This window comes from Mchenga conophoros, linkage group LG14 (genome assembly GCF_057382185.1).
Source record: "Mchenga conophoros isolate Kocher_MC1m ecotype Shallow Benthic linkage group LG14, M_conophoros_male_GT1.1, whole genome shotgun sequence".
Lineage (NCBI taxonomy): Eukaryota > Metazoa > Chordata > Actinopteri > Cichliformes > Cichlidae > Mchenga > Mchenga conophoros.
In genome coordinates, this window is record NC_140539.1 from 18,297,024 (window position 1) to 18,323,172 (window position 26,149).

Genomic DNA, 26,149 nt, shown 5'->3' on the forward strand with positions numbered 1-26,149 from the left:
TGGAGAAAAAAAGCAGAGGTTGGCTGAGTGAAAATGGAATAGCAGATACTAAATCACTTTCGGTCATGGGGGAAATTTGTAGGGCACTGAACACTTCTAGTCAGCAGACACTGATCCAGCTGAACAAACTTTAGCCCAGCATGCTCTTTCTGAACTCTCTCATAACCTCCATCAAAGTACCAAACCTGGAAATGTCTGATATTGGCCTTTTTAATAATAAAAATGTAATTAATCTCAAATAAAAGAAATAAAATGCACATTTCACCAGCTACAGAGGCTTTTATTTAGAAAGGAGGGATCTAACAAATCAGGTTAGTGAAACCCATTTCTGTCACACAATCAAAGGTATGATAGCTTTAATCCCTTTTCTACACATTGCTGAAATGTGAGCCGAGCTCCTACAGAGGGAAGCAGGTTATTAAGCACAAGTTTATTTACTTTAAGATCCATATCAGCTAAAATTTCATGATTTCCTATTAGACCACTGTCTGTTGCTATTGATAGTCATGCATGTTTTCCCACAGCAAAGACTTGCATGCTCTGCTCTGCTTGACCCCTCCTGGCTCTGTGAACAGCTGTGTGGTGTATAGGATAGCTCTTTCATGCAGTCGGCTGAAGCGTGAAGTGGGGAGGAGGCTCTCTGCCCTCAGGAATGTGAGGAGTTCACAAACCACAACAGTGACTCCTCAACAAGCTGTTTATCTGGGAATCAAATTTAATTATCGGCATTTAGATGTTGATTTTTTTTTTTTTATTTAACTTGTTGTTCAGGTATAATTAATAAACTGTAAGTAAGAAAGTTTTATTTGTATAACACATTTCAAGAAAAACATCACAAAGGGCTTCACAACAAAATGCTGAAAAACTGAAAAACAAAAAGTCTAAAAAAAATGAGTTTTTATCTGTTTTTGAAAGCGTTCATCAAACCCAAAGATCCCCAAGCTCAGAAGGAGTTTCAGAGTCTTGGAGCAACTGTTGCAAAAGCACTGTCTGCTTTAGTTTTCAGCCTTGGATGATACACAAGGACCTGATCACATGACCTCAGAGACCTCTGGGGACCTATGGGTGTAAATGTTCTCTGATGTATGCTGGTGTTTGTCCATGCAGAGATCTAAAGGTCATAATCACAATAACATGGACTCTCACATGCATCTCCCCAAACAGCAATTCTTAGTTTGTTAGCAAAAATTCAAATCAAACATCTAATATCTCTCACAGTGATTATACAGTTATAATTTTAGCAATAATTTCTCTGTGGTCAACTGTCCTTTGGTGTTGGATCAGGAAGGCCATCCAGTGCCAAATCAAACATGCAGAGCTACCCCCTGTTACCCCTCGTGAAGAAGAGGGAGCAGCCGGAAGTAGCTTCATCTCAGTGGTTTCTTATTGCATAAACAGCACATTAATAAGTTAATACGTTAATAAGTCAGTGTTAATAATTTCTTGGTAATATAAAAGTTATTATTATAGTTCCACTACATGGCTCTTTGTGTGTGCTAAAGCGTAAAATCTATAACTATTTGGGTGGCTGTAACTCAGGTGGTAGAGCAGGTCATCTACTGATCGGAAGGTTGGTGGTTCAATTCCCGGCTTCCCCTAGTCTGCATGCCAAATATCCTTGGGCAAGATACTAACCCGAAATTGCTCTCCGATGCATTCATCGGAGTGTGAATGTCAGTTGTGCTTGTGTGAATGGGTGAATGCACAAGTTGTGTAAAGCGCTTTGAGTGCTCAGAAGAGTGGAAAAGCGCTATATAAGAACCAGTCCATTTACCATATTTTTCAATTAATTGCATTGTTAACATCATGCCTGCTAAAATTGTCATAAAGACTACAACACATTAGTTGTTTACTTCAAAAAATTGTCAGTGTATTTTTTTTCCAGACTGTTCGTCTGTACTTTAAAGTGTTTGGTTTAGTTAAATGGAATTTTTTAAAATAAAATAATTGTCCTTTAAAGTCAGGCAAGTTATTATCGACCTACGTGTCTGTGAAGGTTCTCAGTCATCCAGGTCATCGTAGTCAAAGGAGCTTGCAAAGAAAAGCGTCTGGACTTCTTTAAGTTGCTTGAAGACGTTTCACCTCTCATCCGAGAAGCTTCTTCAGTTCTTTGACCTTTGACCTTAGAACTGAAGAAGCTTCTCGGATGAGAGGTGAAACGTCTTCAAGCAACTTAAAGAAGTCCAGACGCTTTTCTTTGCAAGCTCCTTTGATTATCGACCTACCAACCCCACTTCAGATCAGACAAAAGAAAGAGTGTGACACTCCGGCTTCAAATAAAGTTCAACTTTGCAACTCTTTGTAATTAAAAAACAGCAATTAAAATGTGTGATTAAAAGTGTAAGTATAATTTTTTAAAAGTACCTTATAAGAGTCAAAGATGGGAGACTTCACGGGGATACGCTTGTCTATAGCGCCCTCTAGTGCCAGAAAAACGCAGCAAGGTGCGATTAATCGTAGTTTATTGTTCCCCCCAAGTGTGTTTGTGGTTTCAATGAGCACGTCCTGTGTATTTTTATAAATTCACGATGTTTTAGGGAAGCTGCTGTCTTAATGTCCTTGCGTGTCGTTCATGGGGGGGACTGGTGAGAGGGGCAGAGAGAGAAAGAGCTGTGGTGGCTAAAAAGTGAAAATGCACTGTGAACGGCGGAGTTCCTGGGAGGTTGGACTGAGCAGGCACCGGCTGCTCTGTGGACACTGCAGTCTGGCATACAGACTGAGGCAGAGCTGCAGGGAGGACGAGTCTCTGAGATCTTGACCGCACCGGAGCTTTGGTGAAAAGTTTGGGCAGCTGCTGAGCCCCTGAAGGCATCATGGTTGTGTCGGCGCGGAGCTGGGTGGCCAACGAAGGAGGGAAGTACTTCGTCCTGGTGGGGAAAGTTTTTGTCTGACATTTGAAAACCACCCATCTCCACTTAAATCTGTTAACTGACTCGTTAATATATCTGTTATTTATCTTTAACTTACACAATTCTCCAAGAACGCTCAAATGAATCTGTTGCTGCTCAGTTACTGTGTTTAGTACATGTTGTATCCATGCAGTCTGCTTGGCTATTGTAGGGCAGCTGTGGCCTGAACTCAGATACAGATGTGCACGAGACGTTTACAGGCAATTTCTTGTGCTGTTTGTGATGATGTGTTCCGTGTGTGTGTGTGTCTCTCTGCGTGTGTGTGGGGGTAGATTCTGTGGCTGGGAGTTAACACCTGGCTGTTCATCAGCACCTTCCTGCTCTACTTCACTGGACAGCAATACCACTACCTCTACAAGATGCTCGGGGTGAGACCTGATACATTTACATGCACTTTCTAGATGTGTTGTTTTGAACCAAGCTTAAAGAAGGAAACGGACCCTTTACTGAGCCCTTACATCAAACCCTTTCTTAGCTGCATATGTTTGATTAGACATAAACAGATTTTTCAAGATTTTTATTTTTGTACATCTTGTCATGTGAGACAGGAAAAACTCATCAGTGACCCTGAGGGTCATGATATTGTTGATGCCAGCTAACATTCACAAAAGAAAACTGAAAATAACAAGGTCACTCTTAATGATATAAGTAGCAGCTGTGTTTTTACCAGCTGTGAGAAACGTATAAGTGACTTTCGTCTTCTGAAATCACGCTTTTTCCTCTGCCCTGTCATTTCCACCATATCATTTGAGATTAGTTATAAATCATGTACCTTCATAAGGCCTACAAAGTGTAGCTCCATGATGTAGTGATTCACATATTTTGGCTGATAAGTGAAAAATCCCTGGTTCTTGTGAGTAAGGGAACCGCTGACAGTAGCTTTATTCAGTAGACCTACAGTGCTCTTCATAATTCCACAACTAAACAAGGTTGTGTGTGTGACTTTTACACTATTTTCTGCGAAAAATTTGATTCTTATTGTTGTTAAGGAAGAGATAAAAGCACCACGTGTATTGGCTTGTTATTGTGACCCCCAGAACCAGGCAGCAGGGACATGAGCTGGGTCAACCAGTCACACACACATAGAATCAGGTTTAGATTTTAATGCCTGCTCGCTCATGTGGTGTAATTTTTGTCACAAGGTCTCAATGGTGTCTCTGTGGGCGTGGGTGTGTGACTCTCGATGCATGCTTGTGTGAGTGAAAAAGTTCCTTGTCTTTGGAAATAATAATTGCAGTCATTACTTCTGCACCAGATCTGTGATTTTCTCCCAAAAATCACATTTTTTATGCAAATATAGCAAAAACAAAAGCACTCACCTGGATTCTGTGTTTAAAAATATATCAAATTGTGCTGAACAAACTCCAAACTGATAACTGAAATGTGCCAAGAACAAAGTTTAGCACATATAATACAGTACGAGTATTTGTAAATGAAGTTGTTAAAGCTAGTATGAAAAGCCAGCAGATGAAAAAAACAAAGGTAAAGCTGGAAGTGATAAAATTAGATGTGGCAGCGAGCAGCATGTGCGAGCTATTGCACTGCGTGTACAGTGGATAGCAAAGGGGAGAGAGGGGCAAGTGTGGGCACGCTGCTGGCTTGACTGAATGCCTTACCAGAGGGCTTAAGCTTATGTGTGTGTCTGCACGTGTACGTGTGTACATGCAAGACGGAGATGTATTTCGAAGGCAAACTGAATCCAGCTCAAACTTCATTTATCCAACTTTTCTCCTTCACCTGTGTAAATCGGGTTTTGGGGATGTACAGAAAGCAGGGACCTCCTGCTTGGTTTTGGCGTCAGCTGTTCTTAGTAAGGTATGCTGAGTGAACGTGTGTGTGTGGGAAGTCTTTCAAAGGTGTAGGCGTCTGATTTATAAGCATGCTGGTCTTCCCCCATCATCTGCTATATGTAGATTTTAACTCTTGACCAATTGTTTCACCACATTCTTATATTTCAGCATCTGTTGTACAGCACACTGTGACAGCTAATCACATGAAACTGGTGACTGACCAGAAGCTGCTGCCGCCTTAAGGAATCACATTGTTTTAAGCGCACTTCCTATATTATGTTGCATCTCTTACAGCCATCACAAATCTTTACCGCTATTTAAATCCCCCATCCCTTCAAAGGCTGGACTCCAGTTTCAGACGCGCTCTCCGTCTTTGATCTGTGCTTACCTTCATCTCTCACACCAGTCATTTCAGTTTCTTGGGGATAATCAGAAGAGACGGCACCTGCAGCGCACGCTCAGGCTGCCAAGAAAGTGTTTAAATGTGCTGTGTTTACAAGATGCCAAAGGACGTCCGGCTTTTAAGCTTGAAAACAGCTTCGATTGTCGAGCTCTAAGATTAAGATTTGTAAAACCACATTACACAGCAGACGTCCCCCCTGTGTCGCTTCAGGTAAACTGTCCACTTGTCATCAACTTGTTAGGGGCCTCTACTTAACCTGCTCTGTACTGAAAGGATGACAGACTGTAAAACTTGCAAGTGGTGGCAAAACAGTGGTGTAGTCAGAAGAGTCTTTGAGTGTATACTTAGAGAATAAACAGTGTTTTCCAGTCTTTTTAAATCTCTTTTTAAAGCCAAAAACTGGATGACTTTCAAAATAAATGAATGTCTTCCATTTAAAGACTAACAGACTCCTAAAGGGGTCCTTAGCTCTCTATTCTGAGAAAGACAAAGGTAGTTTTATCTAGCACTACGAGCTATTCAATTGGCCATGATTGAATAGCTGATATCTGAATGGGAATAATCAAAAATGTGCACCTTAATCCACCAGGCCACTTTACACCCACCAAATGAGGCCTAGTGTTGGCAACTTGCCTAACAATGTATGTGTGTGTGTGTGTCTGTGTGTGTGTGTGTGTCTTTCCCAGCTAGGATTGTGCATCAGCAGGGCATCTGCAACTGTGCTAAACCTGAACTGCAGCTTGGTGCTTTTGCCCATGTGCCGCTCTCTGGTGACCTTTGTACGAGGAACACGGATGGTAAGAAATACTACAGCTCGGATGGATCATTAGAGTTTTTAGGGACGGGAAGAAGAACTTCCAAGTGGGTTTGGTTGTATCAGTGAAAACAGATTGTGGGGCTTATTCTGTAAAAGCGACTCATATATTGTAAAAGAACTGCTAAAAAATACAGAGGCAAATATGAATATAGAAACATAAAAGGATTGCAGTCTTGATTAGGGTAGAAGGAAGAGGATTAGTTGGTGTTTTCATTGAATCCCAGCCACGTGAATAATACTATTGTCTGTGTGACACACACACTGATGCAGATATCAAGCAGAAAGACACGCAGACTGCTGGACAAGTCCAAGACCTTTCATGTGGCGTGTGGCGTTGCCATCTGCATCTTTTCTGGTAAAAGCTGTCACTCGTCACCCTGCCTCATATTCATTCATGTATCACTGTGTGCCTGTCTGTGTTAGTCTGTGTGCTGAATGTGTACACATGAATCCATGCTAGCTCAGCATTTCTGCTGAACCAGCTGTGATGCTCTTCTTGCTGTTTGTGTTTCTTTTTACTGTCTACGTGTCCTGTGTGTATGTTATTCTTATGGGTCTCCTATGACATCATGGGAGCCTCAAGCAGCCGTGGGTCCAGTGGCTCTCTTCTTTGCAGGGGTCTTCCTCTTATTCATTCATATGTTTCTGGGAAGCCTGACCGGCATTGCTGTTTCTTATAGTTACTTGCATGTGTCACAAAAAGCTGAACTGCAGGTAAAGTTAGTGGTAAGCCACATGCTGTGAGCTTTCCTGCAGCAGAGATTCGGGCATTGTAAAAAGGTCCTGCCTCGCTCTAAATATCTGACTAATTAATGTGATTAATGGTGGTTGCGGAGACGAGCTGGCCAGACGATGATTGTCAAAATTATGCATTACTGATTACTGATAAAGTGATAAATAAGGCCATTCATTCATCAGCTGAGAGTGTTTAACCAATCAAACTGCGTTACTTGATTGCTTATTAAGCAGGTTCATCTCCATGGAAGAGAAAGGCTGATGTTCACCAGCTTACATTCATACATCAGCATGCTAACTTGCATTAAATAGAAACAGAATGCCTGTATTTTCTTCAGAGCACATTTTATCACGGCCCATATAACAGTTGGAGTGACATTTTACTTAAAACCAAAATGGTCAGAAAGAAGCAATCCATTATCTGGGGACTGGGAACGTCGGTTAAAATCTTCCATTCTGTGGTTTCACGGATATTCCAGCCTGGGTTGATCGGCTGAGATTTTGGCAGCAGAATGACAGAAATTAAAAAAATTAAAAAAAAAAAAACTTCAAATGCTGGCATCTGTTCTTTGCCTGTAAACTTAAGTTCTTCTTTTATCTTCATCATCACTCACCTCTCAACTCATTAAACATTACTCAGCAGTTCCCTATGCATATGCGTCCCCCCGCCCCCAACCCCGGGGCAAAGTTCTCATGTGCTGAAAAACAAAACTCAGAGACAACAAATGACTACAAAGGGAGGCAGCGGGAGAGACAGATGGAGAGGAGGAGGAAAGAAAAGAGAGCAATAGAGGAGGCAGTGGGAGTGACGAAGGATGTGAGTAGGGAAAATAGGACCCTTGTGTCTCGTGATCACACCCTCTAATTCCATCAGCTGTTGAACAACTGCGTGGTTTGGCCATGATGTCAGCTAGGAGTGTGTGTCCTGTGTGTGTGTGTGTGTGTGTGTGTGTGCCAGCTAGTAAGTGGGGAGGTTGTTTTGCTGAGTTTTTGCTGAATAGACAAAGAAATGTTTGTATGAGTTTCTGACGGCAGTTCATTTGAACATGTATAATTAAGTGAGAGCGTGTCTGTTTGAAGTCTTGTATGTGCGCACTAAATGTGTTTTAAATCAGCACAGTGTAACGTTTTGTTTCTCCTCTAGTTATGCACGTTTCTGCCCACCTGGTTAATGTTGTCAGATTCAGTGTGAGATACTCAGATGACTTTCCGGCTCTCAATTTGGCTCGCTACAGAGGAGAGGTGAGACTCAAGCACACCCCCCTGAACTCACCATCACAGTGACACGTCCCACCGCAAACCCTGTGCTTCCAGTTTCAAGACATGCTTGAAACCTGTTGTCTGACCACATCTGGAGCACATGAGCAAAACAGTCCTGCACACCTGGTCATTCACAATGTAAAACATCCACTAAAAGAAAACATGATTGCTGGATTGCCAGATGATTAACTGTCTTTTATATCAAAGCTTAAGCTACTGTTACATAATCAGAGAAGCATTCATTGTGAAGCACACCAATCTCTAAATCTGAAAGCATCAACCTGTTTGAGCAAGTGAGGGAAATATCCAAATATGTCCACACTTTTAGCCAAAGCTAGTCGTCTGGAGATTTTGTCTGCTGATTAGCTCACCTTCAAGAACATTCTAGAAAGTCACCAGCTAAAGTGGTGTGTTGGAAAGAAGCCTGCAGACAGTTTTCTCTCCAAAGCACAGACTTGGCTTCCTCTGTGAGATCAAAAACTCTTCATTGTTCCTCACAGAAACAGATGCAGAAGAGTGAACACAATTCTTATTTTCTGCTTTCTTTCCTAGGACCCCATGCTGATTATTCTGACCACAAGTAAGGACTACTCTTTGTCATGCACTATGGTACAGATTAGTGGCTTTAGAAAGAATAGGAAGTCATGTTGTGTTTTTGAAATTCAGTTTTTATATTAAATTAAATGGCAAATATTGCTTTAAACGTGTGAGCAGACAATTCCCTTATGTGTATTTTTATATGTATGTTTGTGACCCCTAAGTACTTTGTTGGGTTTGTCTCCATTCTGTAACTGAGTTATTGTCTTTAGTCCCAGGAGTCACTGGTGTGCTGCTGGTCCTCATCCTCTTCCTGATGTTCATATCCTCCTCCTACTGTGTACGGTAGGCTAAATCAGACCACCATTATAATAGTCATCATAGTCTTTGTATTAATAGAAGCGAGGAAAGAACCCTCATAGACTTGATGAGCAACTGTAATTGGGATGAATTGGAGCCCGGCTCCACGTCTCCGTTCCTCGATACAAACATGATTTGTATTTATGTCTGTCTGTCAGACAGAAGGCGAGACATCAGTATCTCTGTGTTGTGTTTCTTCGCTTTTCTCTTTCTGTCTGAGCTCATGACTCATTTTGTGTTAGTCAAAGTGAAATGTAAGCTGGAGACCATGAGGAGGCACAATAACAGAAGGTTGTGGGAGAGAAAATCACAGCTCTGTCCTTATTCAGGTCATAGTGGGTCACTCACTATACGTGTATTAGTCTTCCGAACGGTCTCCCTGATTTCCTCGGTAATTGAACAGGGGATAAGAGGCTTTTCCAGACCACTTAAGGCTTTAGATAAGAATTTGGCTAAGTGGCTGGAGTGGTGGGATGATGGCGGCTGCACAGCAGAAGAATACCTGCTTAATGAGTCAGTGATCCACAGATATGAACTTACTTTAAAGTCTCCAAGGTTATTTATGTTTTACGGATTGCAGTACCTTCATGTCTGCTCCCTGTTGCCTTTAACATTAGAAAGTGTTGAGTTGTAAGAAGCTTTGCGTTACGATGCCCATGGAGGAGAAAATGTGTGCTCTATGATCTCATCTAACGACTTTGAAGAGAAGCCCACTTTTACAGCTTAATGTAAAAAAAAGAAAAAGTCACGGGCCACAGTGTTTAATTTATTTCAAGTGAGAATATGCATGAAATGAATTCCAAGATGCAATAATTTTATGTATTTATTTTTTGAAATGGAACTTTCCTCTCCAAAGATTCCTTCCACTTTCCCAGGAATGATAGATTGGGATAGCTTGAGTAATCTCTTCTAGCATCATTCCACTTCATGATCAAGTACAGTTAACTCAGAGAAACAACAGAGCTTTGTACTGCATGCCAGAGAGCGATACGTTGCTCTAATAGTTTCTCTTTTAAGTTCTTAAAAGAGATTTATGCTGTGTTTAGTTGTTGTTTCTGGAGAATGATTGACAGATTAAGCTATGTTTTGGTTAGTACAGAACCAGAAGAATCGTATGACATTGTTGGGTGTAACAGGATATCTTAGCCACGTTGTGTATATCTTAGTTACCATTTAAAAAGAGCTGCATTCGAAAAGGGAGAATACAGAGCTTGGTTGTTGTCTGCAGTGTTTATGGGGGGTTGTTCTGTGTAACGACCTCTTTACTGATCTTTGATGTTCTCCTCACTCAGGCTCTGAGCTGGGAGTCTGTACATCATGTCCTTAGTAAACTCTGATCGTCTTGTAATTTATTACAGCATGTCCAACTATGAGATCTTCTGGTACACACACAACCTCTTCATTGTTTTCTACGTCATCCTGATGATACACATGGTTGGGTAGGTAGCACTAACAGTGCATGTGGGTGTTTGGGTTTCCCCTCTACACTTATGCAACACACAGAGTCATTTCTTTTTCCAAGGAACTGAAAGTCTTTCAGGTGAAATTCAAATGCAGGTACTAGTCATCCCATTCAGCCAAGTGCTTGTTCGCGCCTGTTTGTTCTTCTGTGTGGTTGAACTGTCAGCCCCTAGTTTTCATTTTAAATCTATTTTGCCTGAGTAGTCGTAAAAGAGTGATGAGTAAATGTGCTAAAGTGTGACTGATGAAAACATTATGTTGTTTTCATCAGTGGAGCTCTAAAGTATCAGACCAACATAGAGGCACACCCCCCTGGTTGCTTCAGAGCCAACCAGAGCAGCACCGAGCAGCAGGGAGATGAACTGGACACGAGTGAAGAAGAGGAGAGGCGATGCAACGAGGACGCTCGCTTCCAGCCACATTATCCCCAGGTCAGAGTGTGTGTGTGTGTGTGTGTGTGTGTGTGTGTGTGTGTGTGTGTGTGTGTGTGTGTGTGTGTGTGTGTGTGTGTCTGTGTGTGTCTGTGTGTGTGTGTTATGAGCATATTTACATGTGTTTGTGTTTTGGTTTGAGTTGAAGGAAATGTTTGTTTAAGTCTTCGTCAGTGTTTTAGGGTTTGTGGTTGGGGCTTTTGGATGAATGCTGGGTATTTGGGAAGTGTTGGTAGGAGCTGGTCCCATTGAGCAGGGGTGTAATACTGCTAGGAAGGGGCTGCATCCTTTCTCTACATCAAGGCCTGTTTTTGTGTGTGTTTCCTCCTGCGTGTGTGATGATGTGTTTGCACTTGGTCGTTAAGCAACGAGCTGGTTCCATAAATCCCCCCTTAAGTACAGTTGTGCTCCCAGGGCTTTACTGAAGCTGCGAGCAATTAGTCTGTTACAGGTAACTGCCAACAGAAAGGAAGAGAAAAACCTCACACTGTGATATCAGTCGATTTAGTATTTATTCTTGTGAGCGTACTCTCTCTTTTCAGCTGGATTTGATTCAGACTCCTCGGGTTATTGTGATGGGGAGCAGGCTGATGGAATTACAAAGCTTTGATAGAAAATACCTGGTACACATTTCTGTACTAACATTCGCCGACTTAGATACATTCCCGAGGGAAAATTCGGCTGCTGTAGTTTGAATGGCCTTTATTATGCAAAGATTCCAGTCGCCAAGCCTCATGATTCAAGCCACTTTTCAAATACTGATACCACCAGAACAGCGGCAGCAGTCATTGGTTTGCTTACAGTGCTGCGCGAAAGTATTTGCCCCCTTTGTGGGAGTAAATACAAAATGCACTTTTTAAATAAAGACTTAACTGACTGGGCAAAATAAATGAAATCACTCTCTGCTTGTTAAATCGTGAATTAACTGCGATAAAGCAGAGTTTCTGGAAAGCTAGCCTCACTCAAGCCTGATAGCTCCCAGACCTGTTGAATCAAGAAATCACTTAAATACAGCCTGTCTGACAAAGTGAAGTAAAGTGAAAGATTTTAAAAAATGACACATCATGTCATGATCTTAAGAATCTCAAGATAAACAGCAAAGTCACTGATATCTTTCAGTCTGGAAAGAATTACAAAGCAATTTCTAAGATTTTGAGAGTCCAGAGAACCACAGTGGGAGCCATTATCTACAAAAAGACCAAACAAAGTTGGAACCAACAAAACTTTTTCTTTCTGTAGTCCACTCGTTTCAGTAACCAGGAACTGTGATGGATCATGAGCCACATGAGCTATTAAGTCATTGATTTTTCAGATCTTTCCTTTTATGTGACAGTGTTGGGGTCACACCAGAGTAACTGCTGAGATCTTGTAACATAGTGACATCGCAAAAAAAATAAACTCAGGAGAGCAACACACATGACATAAAGCTGTCTTTGTGAAACTGCTTTCATTATCTATCCCATATGCCTGGTTTGTGCTGTGTTGTTTCTGTAGACGTGGCTGTGGGTGTCTGGTCCTCTCTGTCTCTACTGTGTGGAGCGTTTCTACCGCTACATCCAGAGCCGTGACCCTGTTACCATAGTGACAGTCATCAGGCACCCTTGTGATGTCGTGGAGTTGCGCATGCTGAAAAAGAACTTCAAAGCTCGACCTGGACAGGTGAGTTGGTCAAATATCCGCTGCTTTTTGGAGAGAAGGGAAATTCCACTCGTTTGATTCATCTGATGATTTCTTTCTCTCGACATACCCCCTCTCTAATCCCCCCGTCCTCCTTCTTTTACATCCTGCTGGCTCTCTGCGACTTCCCGTCCTCCTCTTTTTTCTCAGCATATTCTTCTTAACTGCCCAGGTGTCTCCTCATTTGAGAACCATCCCTTCACGCTCACAATGGTAAGACCTACTGCAGCCCGCTTTAACGCATTCCTCTGTCGTGACACAGTGCAAGCACACATATATTCTGTATACACATGTGAATGCAGATGTTTATTAGTAGATACTCAACACACCCTCTGCTGATGACTGGCACTTGACTGACACCTGGGCTGTGCAGTAATATTGTGTTTCACGCTGTGTATTGATGCTTACGGGATTAGTTCAGATTCCATGATACAGTAGGAGAAGATAAAGAAATCCCTGTATGCTCGCACAGCAGGAAGGGTTGGAATCATTTACACACAAACACACACACACACACACACACACGCAGCCACATACAAAACCCACTGATTCCCACAAAGGAGCACAATAACTGTGCATGCCTATGCCTGGTGTGTTATAGAGCTTTGAGGAGGAGGGTAGAGAATCACTCTGACAGAGAGCAGACAGACCCCTGAGGCTAGTAACACTGTCTGCCAACAGGAAGGCCGTGCGTGTGTGTGTCCATCAATGTGTGTGTGTGTGTGTGTAGATTGTTAAATTTAGTGAAAAGAGCTATAGCTATGTATTGTATATGTGCTGACCCATGTGTTTGTGTGTATGCCAGTTTTTCTTGTGTTAGCTGCACGTGTCTCTGTGTGTTAACGTGTGTGTTTGTATTTTGAGTAACTGTCAGCCCTTTAACTCCTCACAGTGTCCCACAGAGAACAAGGAAACTTTGGGCATCCATCTGCGAGTTGTGGGAGACTGGACTGGTGGGCTCACACATACACACACACACACAGAGAAAAGAGTGACACACAGTTTCTATTCCCTATCAAAGCTGACAGGATGGAAGCTGTTTTGTTTTGTTCTCTCTGCTGAGGACACATTTCTGAAGAGCTGCATTCTGATGTGTGTAATCATCCCCTGTTTTTTTCTCCTTGTGTGTGTGAGTGAGTGTGTGCAAGACTCCTTCTTTACCTCAAGGCCAAGATTGTTCCCACAGGTTCATCATCTTCCTAGATGACACATTAGTTAATGGAGTTCAAGAATGTTAAAAATGGCAAGAATGCAGTTTTTACCATTCTTGAACTCCATTAACTAATAAAACCAGAACGAGGACTTGATGTCATTTGGACACAGTATGTGCAGTCTGTTCAGGAAAAGGGACTGGTTACCATGCAGCCAACTTTAAGGAAATATCTTTTAGTGGAAGTTCTGGCTAAAACACTTACTGTCCTTTCCACTTGCTTTGGTACACACCCTAATACACACCAAGGGAAGTTAATCATCCTGGATGACAGGATGAAATGAGAAGGACAGAAATGATGTACTGAAAGGGCCTACATCTCTGCATGGTAACGATATCTGTACTTTTAGTTGCATTGCTCATGACCAGTGTTGGGACATATATCACATATAGATACTGTTGCTAGATTTATTTTGAAGCAGCTCCATATAAGGTTTTTCTAAGCATTTTGATCTTTTGAGCACAAGCTTCTCCCTCAGCCTTTTTGTCCCGCATCAGCGTATTTTTGTTTGTTTATCTTGTATCCTCCAACTCTGCATTTTTTTCTGGTTATATTTAAGATCATAAAAGGATGACTGATGGGGCTTTGTACTGATATGTGGCATATGTGAGGTTACGTTGCAGTCATTAGTTGTTTCTGAAATTTAGGCACGCCGAGGATAAACACTAACGTGATGCAATGAGTACTGCAGCTCATTAGTCCTGACATGGAGTACATGAGTAATTCGATTTTTAACCTCCCCGGGTATGTGTGTGTCAACATCTGAAAACGGTCTATAATGGGAACAAGAACAAAATCAGAAATGTATTTTCATTTTCAGTACTTATGATCAGTGACAGATGACACTGCCTGTCACTTTTCAGCATTCCAGTAGGCACCATTCATTCAGAGTAAAAATTACAACTAACTAAATAAAAGACAAATGAACCATATTCAGAGCAACAGCAGACTCATAAATAATTTCTAGAAATATATGCTTGTCTGATTGTTCACTTGAGAATTCCCCACAAAGGTGAGATGTGCATATTTTTTTAACTTGTTGAATTGCAGCTTTGCACCAGGACTGCTGACTGCCACATCCTGCAGCTATAAAGTGTGTTTTTGAGTGGAAAGATCAGTACTGACATTCATGAGTTAGGACCTGTAGCCTATGATGCTGGAAATGTGTTACAGGCCAATTAATTTTCAAAAATTTATGAACTCTTACTGGGAATTTATGCTTCAGTAGGAAATTCATGCCGTAGCTACTTTGCAACTGCAAACACTTCTAAAACCCTATAACCCTACCTGCAACCTAATCTGACGTGCAACTCCTTGGAAATGTAAGAACACGTCACCTTGACGCAGCCTGCAACTTAAACTAACAACTATTGCAACCATTGATTCCTCTTGTCCATTTCTGCCTTCTTTTTCTCAGTTTTTGAATAAATCGGAGAAAGAATAAGGATATTAGTGCATTACAAGGAATAATAATCATAGCATCAATATAAGGGTTTCAAGGGACTCGAAGGGACAGGATGAGGAGGTCGGACAATTTAGAGGGCGTCAGAATAGAGCTGCTGCTCCTGCACATCGAAAAGAGTCTGCTGAGTTAGTTGAGGGATCTGACTAGGATGCTTCCTGGACGCCTCCCAGGTGAGGTATTTGTAGTATGTCCTAGTGAAAGGAGACCCCTGGGGCAGAACCAGGACTCGCTGGAGAGATTACATCTCACAGCTGGCGTGGAAACAATTCTGTGTCACCCTGGATGAGCTGCAGGAGGCTGAGGTGATGCAAGTCTGGGATTCTCTGCTCAGACTCATGCCCCTGCAACTTGGACCCAGATAAGCAGTAGAAAATGAATAGATGGAAGTTACATTGACAGAAGCATTATGTATCTAAATATTCTAATAGGCTTGAGAGTATATGTGATCATTAGGAGATCCCTCTGGTTTTTTCACAAATCACACCATGCCTGAAACGATCTCCTCTCCTCTGTCCTCAGAACGATTCACACAGCTGCTGCTTCCTGAGCCAAGGATAGACATGGAGATCCTTCCCATGGCCCAAAAGAGGAGATACCCCAAGTACGTTTCTGTGTGTGTCTGCTTAAATAATGTGGCTGACTTGATTTCTCATGAAGGCTCAGAATCCCAGAATGGCTGAAGGTTTCAACCTTTTGACCTCTGACTCAGTGCTCTTCCTGCTCTGTGTTTGATAGACAGTCAGATGAGTTAAACAAACCATCAAAGGCCCAAACCCCCTTGGTCTCCTGTGTTGGAACAAATTTCATTTTTAAAAAAATAATGGAATATATTTTGACCATGAATATAAATATTTCAGAAGTGTTACAGATTCCTGTATTCATGATTATGTGACAGTAATGGCAAACCTCACAAACCACGCCTCATATGGATGGCCCTCATGTTATTTATCTTTTACGTAGTTTCATGTGTAATATCTTCTCAGTATTCTGTGTTACATTGAGTTAAGTTTGTGTCTAATTTTTTGTGTGTGTATTCTTGATCACACAAGAGAGCGAGCAGCTGTTGTGGAGATATTTATGTATTTGGGGGATTGCTGTCTATTTGTCAGTTCACACACACCAGAGCACAGACAGACAGACAGACAGACACACACACACACACACACACAACTGCACCCAGACTAGGATTTCAAATGCAGGATGTTTATGTGTGTTTGACCCAAGGGAGAAATATAATTGCATATGTGTATATTTATCTTGGTAGCTTCTCAGCCAACGATCTTTTGTTTTCTTTGTGTTGTTGTTTTTTTTGTCCACATTGTATGTTCAGAGTTTATGTTGATGGGCCATTTGGAGGTCCGTCAGAAGAGGTATTCAACTATGATGTCAGTCTTTGTGTTGCCGGCGGAATAGGAGTCACCCCGTTCGCCTGTGTGCTGCGGGCGCTGCTGTGAGTTCTTACAAAAATATATTATATGCTTATAAATTATGCACAGACTGGGCATTTATTAATGGACTTCTTCCTTCCTTCCTGCTGTACACCTAGTGATGGCTGGATGGGTTTCAGGTTGCAGAGGTTGTATTTTGTGTGGGTCTGCAAGGAACTCCAGTCGTTTTACTGGTTCGCAGAGCTGCTGTGTGCTCTGCATCACAAGGTCAGGACAAACTCTGGCTGTTAGAACCTTCATGTTATATGAATCATGCTGGAATTAAATGGCAAGCTATAATTCAAGTTTTCTAAATGTTTGTGGCATTCGGCAGACGAAGGTCAGAGGTGTATGTGTCTGTGAGACAGCAGAAGTTGTAGACTTGAGCAAAAAGCCTCTGTTTTTTGTTTGCTGGGTTTCACACAGTCTTGAGGCTGTTTGTAGTCTCGCCTCTGCTTCTGTATTTCAGAAAAATCTAGAAAATAAATGCTGCATTTATATCCTGTATCGTACTTTATGAATGAAATCAAATACACATCAGCAACACTACAAACCATGTTTTTCATTTAGCTCTGGAACGAAAACAGACCGGACTACTTTAATCTGAAACTGTATATCAGTCAACCAGACAGCTTGCAGGTAATTGTGGCACACACACACACACACACACACACACACACACACACACACATATCAGTGTTTCTCTTTGCTAATCTTGTAATTTTATTGTATTTCATTGTCACTTGCTCTTCTCGGTTTATCTTTTGTTAGATTTTAAGAACTCCACCCACTAGAGGGCGGTGCTTTACAAACAGAGAGAAGCTACAGCGCACAGTTTAAAGTGTATCTGTTGCATGTTTTCCAGACTGTTCCATTAAAGCAAACGCTTTTGTTCTTTTAGGCGATGTAACAGCCAACCAATATAGAAAAAAAAATAATTCTGTTATATTAGTTTATCGAAAACATTTTGAGGAGTTTTGAACGTATTCGTGCGACTCTCGCGGTGGACGTCTGATTACGAAGTTTACGTCAGTCGGACCCAACCGGACCCTTGCTTATTTTAAACTGTCCGGAGCCTCGAGTCCTCTGGGGTCCTCTCTGGTCCGAGCACCTACTTCATTCATTTTTTTTTAATTTTGTGACCTCGGTGACTTGTCCACCGAGAATTTACATTACCGTATAGAAACTAAGCGTGCGGCCCGAGCGGCGAGCTTCAAAGACGTATAACAGGAAGTAGTTAGCCGTCGATTCTGAAGCTAGCCGTGTCCGCTACGGGACATACAATGGACTTATTGACATAAATATACATTACAAATAGGCATAACGTCACAATGACCGACTTCTGTTTTTGTATGGCATACGCCGAATCCACGCTATCTCCTCGTTAGTATAGTGGTTAGTATCCCCGCCTGTCACGCGGGAGACCGGGGTTCGATTCCCCGACGGGGAGACGAACTCTTTTTATCCGTTTAGCATCACACAACATCGCTGGGTGTTCCCATCAGCCTTGGGGTTACTCAAAAATGTTTGGCACATTATTCATTGCTTTTCTCAAAAATAACAGGATACATTATTTAACTACTTAGCCAAGAAAGTAATTTGTTAAACTACTCTTTACATTACTGTGGACTGTGGTTGTTGCTGTCCTGGACGCAGATTGCATTTGAATTGCCCTTTTTTGCAATAAAAATAAAATAAATGTCCAAAAGCTCCAAATTTCCAACTGTGTTAAGGTTCACCAAACCAGCCAGTTTATTGGTTGATTCCCATTTCATTTACATTCACCTTTTTGTGACTAAATTTCCTTTGCTCTACTAACAGTAGACTGACACAGCTATGTCCAGCACTGGTGGCCCTTAAATTAGATACCACATTCTTTTAGCCTCTAGGAGAAAACAGGAGAAAAAAACAGACTTTTTCACTTTTTTGATTTAGAGAGATGTACACTTTATCTGATAGAAGTCTCAAACAAAAAATGTTTCTCATAAACAGTATAAATGTTTCTTTGTTATGTTTTTTTTTCTGTAGTAGTAATAGCATTAACTTTATGTAACATATAATGCAAATGTGAATTCAAAGCATCCTAGTTTTTTATGCTTTTTTTGCAGAGCATGTCTGAGGAGAAGTACCGCCGACTCACATCAAGGATGCAGATTGGTCGGCCCAGGTGGAAGTTACTCTTTGATGAAATTGGAAAATCCAACAAACAGTGAGTACAGTGGGACTATCCAGTGAGTCTCGTAGCTGTAGAAACGTGTGTATAACATTGTTGTTAAAATTGATTTCTCTGTGGTTTCAGTAAACGTGTTGGTGTTTTCTGCTGCGGACCGAAGGGCATCTCCAGGACTCTCCACCGACTGTGTAACTCACCTCAATACAATGGAACAACATTCGAATTCAACAAAGAGTCGTTCAGCTGATTAAACTTTAGAGCTGGTGCTACACTGTCAGGGCATATCAGTAGAAGTCATCTACTTTGGGGTAGATGGCTTCTCATTCAATCATGGGAAAAGTTTTTAGTTAAATTAAAGTTCTTAGTACCTTTGGACAATCATGGTTGCTTAAAAAAATCTTGGATGGATTTTCATTTGATATAAATACTGACTGTAAAGTTAAATAATGATAGACTATTTATATTCAATCTCTGTACATGTTTTCTAAAGGTCTGGCACATCGAAACAGCCTGTTGGGTGCTTTAAATAAGCTTCGACTTTGGTTTGTGACCCAATCAACATGTGAGAAAAGCTTGGAGTCTCCCGAAGCTTCTGTATCATCCCTGCCCTGTTGCACCCCTCTGTGGAGTAAAATTGCATTCTCATGTTGGAGTCGAGTGTGAGGAAAAAGGTGTGACTCACCGTGATCTTATCACAGTATTAAGAGACTTAAGAGCCAAGCCCCCACCTAGTTCTAAATATCCAAAATATATGGATATCTTCTACATCCAGAATCAACTGGCCCAACATTTGTTTTGTCAGCATCTAAAATATACTGCTCACACATTCTTAATTCTTGCTTATTACCAAGTTGTAATTACCCTGGATTTGTCGATGAACGCTGACTAAATGATGATCACATTCTTCAAATACAGTGCTTAACAAATTTATTAGACATTAAACCACTAAAACTGATTTCTCTGTTCGGGTAATTAAGTGTAATTTGGTATCGTACTCAAATAATAATATTAATAATGTGCTTTACTATTTTTTCATACTTTTGTAAAGCAGTAAACCTGAAAATGAATGGATAATAACAATAATTATATTTTAGCATTAAAGGTATTTCTATTAAAGAACATGTGCATACTGGTGAATCAACTATTACAGCAACATAAAAATGATTTTAGTAATTACCAGTACTGTTAATTTAGGGCAACTGTGGGCTAAATTTACACTGGGGCGATGGTCGAAGAAAATTGTCAAGCAGTGTATGTTTAGCATGCATGTTAGATTTAAACGCTCAGAAAAGGGGGCAAGGATTTTAGGTCCCCGCAGAATGTTACGGGTCAGTATGTTTCTCTCACTGTGGAAGGATTTGTAGACAGCCCGGAGGGAAGTGTGACATTTGACAAAACTAAGAGGCAGAAAAAAGTATTACAACACTTATCTCAGAGTCTGAGGCAGTGTGGTTTAAAAATGGGCACACGATGATGCAGTCTTTACACACCACTACACCTCAAGCTTTTTTTTTACTTTTTTTTTGTTGCTTACTTTATTTATATTGTTTAAAATAAATGTACAATTTGACATGTCAAGGTTCTGCAGGATTTTGGCAATCTTTACTGAGTCTACTCACAGGTATATAACGGAAGCATATTTCAGGTTATGATGATTTACTGGTTTACTTTAGTATTTGTCATGTTTAAAACCTCTGATTTTTTTTTTGAATGCCACAAACTGGAGACTGGAGGTTTCTACAAGAGAATAAACATCTTGATTTTTTTCTGATCAACTGAGTAAACGTTGTAATTATAATTTGAAATTTTTGACATTTATCTAAATCTTTAAGATCAACTTTCTTTTTTGGCACAAGTATGAAATAAATGGTTTATATTTATTACATCTTTATTAAATGTACTGTTTTCAATCATTGAGTGATTTAGTTTTACATTTATTTATAATTGAAACTACAGTCGTAATGACCACTCAAACATCGCACTGCAGTGCAGTAACTGAACAGCCCAGTCAATCAGCATTACATGCAGATTTCTGCCACCATGCTGTAAAATACACAATCTCCTAGTTATTTTTAAAAGTGATTATCAACATTATTGCATAAAAAATAGGCAGCAAATTTGCATCAAGTTGGATTTTTAATGAAGCATGTACAAACTCGTGATTCATCTTTGTAAGCACTGTAACAACTACAGTTAATTTGCTTGTGAGAGGATTGCAAGAAAAACTGCACGCTGTCTTTTAGCATCAGTTCAAATACACACATTAGCACATTAGAAATGTAGTCATTGTTTTCTCTGAAATCATATTTTTAACCACTCAAACTAAACTCACAACAGTGGTTAATGTACATTTTTTACATTTATTGCATATTTCACAAAACCCCAGAAAAACTACTTTGAGCCTTATTTCCTCAAGGAATCCCAAAATAATTTTTCTATTCCGAATGTGTGCCGACTGAATGCAAAACATTTTAAGGTGATCCTCCTAGCGGCAGCTCCCTGCTGTTTGCTCATAGTCTCTTTTTAAATGGTCTCAAATCTTAAAGGGTTGGTTCACCTGTCCCCATCACGCTAATACAAAGGAGGTTGCTTCTTGTTGTCTACCCTAATTAGATTAGACAAATCCTGCAAACCCGTGTAAAGTTATTTTTAAAACCTGTAACTGTCTGCACGGACAGCTATGTTGCTAACATATCAGTGATTTATCAGTGCTATCACCACTACCCACTTCCTTTCTGTTGATTCCATAGTAGATACCTGCAAGACACTGAGGTGTAAATATGTTTTTTCTTGTTTGGATGAACTGTATTTTCCTTTTTTTAAAAAGTTGCTTCACTGGCTCATCTGTACATGACTATATTTTAAAAAACATAATCAGATTCTTGTTTTTAATTGGCTTCATAACCATCACAGGGTTGTGCAGTACCTGTGTTACAGAGTGGTCTGATATGAAGATGAACCTTCCTCTGAGCTGCTATGCAGTAATGGCTGTCTCTCCCCGTAGCTTGATGCTCTCTTCTTCCTCTGATTGCGCTTCCATTTCCGTCTTGCAAAAACAATGATTACTGCGATGATTGCAGCAATCAGAGCTCCCAGAATCCCGGCACCCACGAGCCACTGCCAGATCTGTTGTGCCTGCTGGAGGTAGGGGTTCAGGAACTCTTGAACAAACCTCTGACCTATGGTGAGACAGATAGGATAGGACAGTAAAGCTTAAAGAAAAGGCCATTTAGGAGATATGTTTACAGTTATGCACTGACCTGGGTCCAACAGATAGGCATATTCATATCCAAGAGCCTTATTGGACAGGAAATAATCTCCGTTTCTATAAAGAGGCAGGAAGGGAACCATATAATAGCCATCATTGTGACCAATAGGGGCATTGGTGTGTGGGTAGCTGTTTCGTGGAGGCTGGTGGTTCCTGAGCCAGCGCTCATAGATACTAATGAAGAGAAGAAGTGAATAAGAAGAGAAAAGGGACAGAAAGAAAAACCTACATGAAAAAATTGAATATATATCATGATTCTACATGATATGCAACTTTTCATCCTTACATCTTCTCTAGGTCTCGCTACTTTTATCTTTCTCACTGCATTACACCCAGTGTGTGCAGTTTACCTTTTGCAAATAATATGGGCGGATAAGTGTTACTATACCTGTCAATGAAAGCATGATGTAGCAGGAATATTGGGTCATTAGCTGAACCCTGTACTGATGACATGGAACCGTTCATGAACATATGCAAGGCGTTGTGCAAGGTGCTCTGGCCTGACACGGCCATACCCGTCTGTGGACTTGCAAAACCTGCAGAAGGTGCATGATACAGGAATGGCAACAATGTTTACACAGGAAGATAACACTCAGGGATGAATTTAGTAGTAAATAGTTTGTAGGTTTATATGAGAAAAATGTTTGTGCAGAGAAAAACGTGAGCTTGGTGGAACAAAAATGAGAAGGAACTGAGATATATTACGACTTAAAAGTCTTACAGCTGGCCTGTGCGACCAAAAAATGTAATTTATTATAATTAATTTCAAAAGTTCTCTGAGACAACGGGGGAATCATTTTCATATTAAATACATTTGAAGTTTTAACAGAATTGATGTCCTGATGAAAGAATGTCCTCTTTCACACCTCGTTCAAATGCACTTTATATAATTTAATTCAGGACTCAGCTTAAGGGGCAGCCTGTGATTTACAACAAAACTGGAAGCATATCTAATGATATAACGTGTGCAGGATGTGTTAAACTCCAACAATAAATACATAAAATAACTAGCAGGTTTTAGTGTCGATGTCTGCATTAGAGTTTGCAATTCCTTGTACACACACTGGTTTGTATCTACCTTTTGTGTTTCCAATGTGCCAGTGCTCATTCACAAGCTTAGTAAGATTAAGCTGAACTTTGGTGATTAAACATGAAAGAAGAGAGGACTAACACAAATGTATGTGCGTGTCTGCCTCTCACTCCTACCCTCTAGGACATTTCTAAAGCTCATGTTGGCAAATCGGTCCATGGGTCCTGTCTCGTACTCGGGGAGGCCCACAGCGAACTCCACATCATCTGAATTGGGAAGTCGTTGCACACGATTGGTATCATGGTTGCCGGGATTACGTAACAATGGACCCTCCCCCGTGGCATTACATAATGCTTCTCGGCTGTTATACTCCTCTGACTGGGTGCAGATAACCTATACAAATGTATAAATGCAAAAGTGTAAACATACACGTTTCTCGGGCTGTTATAGCTCACAAACCTGCGGGCCTCCATAAGGCTTTAATATGGCTTTCTTACAAATAGTAAATGGGCATTAATAGGCATTAGTGAAAACTAATGGAACTCTCTGAGTATTCAGAACAATGCTGCTTTCAAAAATCACAACTTTAAAATAAAAATCTCTCAAATAGTTGGATTAACAGGATGAACCAACTTAATCCTGTGGGCTTGTTTTTACAAGAAAATGAACTTTCAGTGAGTTAATGTATAAAAACTGTTTAAAGGACCACATATAATCAAATATGGGTATTTCCATTCTAAGACACACTGAAACCCAGGGCATGAGGATCAATTTTTCTTACCTTCCATGATGAGAAGACAGAGGCAGTGCTGATGAGGTTGGGATTAAGGGAGTTGCGTCCACCCATCAAGGCATCGGTACACACGTCACAGGTCTGGGAGTTCCTCCAGTCCCAGTATGGGATGGTGAAATTAAAATCTCCTGTTAGCTTCCTGATCTCATTCTCCCAGTGAAGCAGGAAGACTCTGTGCCAGGGCAGAAATGCTGCAGATTCATGAGCAAAATCGATATCTTGCCATACATTCCCTGGTCCTCCCAGGAGGGCATCTCGGGACACATAGTAGTGCATCCACACAAAAAGGTCATAGGTGTTGATGTCAGAGAACATGGGGTTCTCGCCATTTTCTCCCATCTGTGCCCTTGTGCCAGTGGCGATGACATAGTCACGATTGATGGTGTTTTTACCCAGGTTCAGATAGGAGATGAACTTCTGCTGTTCAGCAGTCGACATAGTCAGGATGTTCCTGCGCACTGATTCCCTGTACTCAGCACAGTTTGAACCCCAGTAACCAAACCTACACTCGCCACAGTTAAAACCTCCATAGTTTCCAGCACAGCGGCACGTCCGGTTGAAGAAAGCTAAAGGCCAACGCTCTCTGTCATCGATCCCACTGTGAGGGTACTGGGGTCCATGTGGCTCGTCTGAAATGACCACGTCTGTGCAGAAACCGCGGCCTGACAGGGCACCGCAGGCTGAGCCATCTCCATCCCACAATGGACAGCACTCTTTGGTCCGCAGTCCTTCTGAAGTGGCACAAGGGCGAGGAAACTGGCTTACACAAGCCCCAATCAGCTGTAAGAAAACTAAAGACATACACAGTCTTCTCATGGTGAAAAGTCAAAGGCACTCCACTCAGGGGGAATATAAATTCTTGTTAAAAGTGTGAGAACCTCTTGTCCTCACAGAAGGTTAGGGAGAGCAAAAAGCAGCACCAGCAAATAGATTCACTTACAAAAAGTTACTTCCAGTTAAGCAGAGAAATACAGGCTCACACATTTCCAACTTTTGCTGTTTCCCCCCCTTTTTTTCTGTTTTGTAATATCTACTCCTCTAACCTACCATCTAACTAGCTACCAAACCTCCCTCAACCCTTACACTCATACACCCAGCCAACAGCCCCTTGTTCTCTGCCTACTCATTGAGCTGTTTTAGGGGGCTGTCCTCTGAAAAGTGTGTGATCTCACGCAGCATCACATGCTCAGGATAATATTCTTATTTCACTTTGTCTAGAGACCAGCTGACCTCTACTCCACTTCACCTCGGGCAGAAATGTCTGGTGTGTGTGTGTGTGTGTGTGTGTGTGTGTGTGTGTGTGTGTGTGTGTGTGTGTGTGTACGTACAGTACTCCCCTCCCTTGGGCAAAGCCTCTCCGGGAATTTATGCATGATCCGATGTGCTACAGAAACGTGTGACAGCAAGGAGCAGAAGTTGAGGAGGTGGGAGAGCGATACCGGACAGTGTATTAATGAAAAGCCAGGCTTGAATTTAAATATTAAGACAGTGTGTTAGGATGGGATGAGTTTGTGCTTCTACTTGGTCTTTTTATGATGTTAAAGAAAGCAAAAATGTAATCTGCTACCTTCAGCGATGTTTAGTACTGTCTCAGAATATCTCAGAATATGTGCTCTAATAAAATGGATACTATTAAAGTTTAATATATTCCATCCATCCATCCATCCATCTTCATCCGCTTTATCCGAGGCCGGGTCGCGGGGGCAGCAGCCTAAGCAAAGAGGCCCAGACCTCCCTCTCCCCAGCCACCTCCTCCACCTCCTCCAGCTTATCCGGGGGAATACCAAGGCGTTCCCAGGCCAGCCGAGAGATATAATCTCTCCAGCGTGTCCTGGGTCTGCCCCGGGGCCTCCTCCTGGTGTGACATGCCTGGAACACCTCACCCAGGAGGCGCCCAGGGGGCATCCTTGTCAGATGCCCGAACCACCTCAGCTGGCTCCTTTCGATGTGGAGCAGCAGCTGCTCTACTCTGAGCCCCTCCCGGATGGCCAAACTTCTCACCCTATCTCTAAGGGAGAGGCCAGCCACCCTTCGGAGGAAGCTCATTTCTGCCGCTTGTATCCGCGATCTCGTTCTTTCGGTCACTACCCACAGCTCGTGGCCACAGGTGAGGGTAGGGACGTAGATCGACCGGTAAATTGAGAGCTTCGCTTTTACACTCAGCTCCCTCTTCACCACAACGGACCGGTGCAGCGTCTGCATTACTGCAGCTGCAGCCCCAATCCGTCTGTCGATCTCCGGCTCCCTTCTCCCATCACTCGCGAACAAGACCCCGAGATACTTGAACTCCTCCACTTGGGGCAGGAACTCATCCCCGACCCGGAGTGGGCACTCCACCCTTTTCCGGCTGAGAACCATGGCCTCAGATTTGGAGGTGCTGATCCTCATTCCCGCTGCTTCAC

The 26,149-nt window shown here is 41.7% G+C and overlaps 2 protein-coding genes and 1 non-coding gene across 3 annotated transcripts; 2 read left to right on the forward strand and 1 right to left on the reverse strand.

The window, feature by feature from the left end:
• Nucleotides 1-2,712: 2,712 nt before the first annotated feature.
• On the forward strand, nucleotides 2,713-19,281 carry nox4 (NADPH oxidase 4). Its single transcript, XM_085245669.1, has 18 exons — nucleotides 2,713-2,870; nucleotides 3,182-3,277; nucleotides 5,789-5,899; nucleotides 6,190-6,274; nucleotides 7,799-7,896; nucleotides 8,467-8,494; nucleotides 8,724-8,796; nucleotides 10,170-10,250; nucleotides 10,544-10,703; nucleotides 12,198-12,362; nucleotides 12,531-12,593; nucleotides 13,273-13,333; nucleotides 15,576-15,657; nucleotides 16,387-16,506; nucleotides 16,603-16,711; nucleotides 17,054-17,122; nucleotides 18,592-18,692; nucleotides 18,783-19,281. The coding sequence occupies exons 1-18, from the start codon at nucleotides 2,814-2,816 to the stop codon at nucleotides 18,901-18,903; spliced, it is 1,680 nt and encodes a 559-aa protein (XP_085101795.1). The 5' UTR covers nucleotides 2,713-2,813; the 3' UTR covers nucleotides 18,904-19,281.
• trnad-guc (transfer RNA aspartic acid (anticodon GUC)) lies at nucleotides 17,862-17,933 on the forward strand. The gene has a single exon. It is a non-coding gene; the product is annotated as a tRNA-Asp (tRNA).
• Nucleotides 19,282-20,779: 1,498 nt separating the features above from the next.
• On the reverse strand, nucleotides 20,780-24,836 carry tyr (tyrosinase). The gene is made up of 5 exons (XM_085245670.1): nucleotides 23,736-24,836; nucleotides 23,131-23,347; nucleotides 22,313-22,460; nucleotides 21,917-22,098; nucleotides 20,780-21,835 (listed from the first exon to the last, which is right to left on the reverse strand). The coding sequence occupies exons 1-5, from the start codon at nucleotides 24,561-24,563 to the stop codon at nucleotides 21,588-21,590; spliced, it is 1,623 nt and encodes a 540-aa protein (XP_085101796.1). The 5' UTR covers nucleotides 24,564-24,836; the 3' UTR covers nucleotides 20,780-21,587.
• Between the last annotated feature and the right edge of the window lie 1,313 nt (nucleotides 24,837-26,149).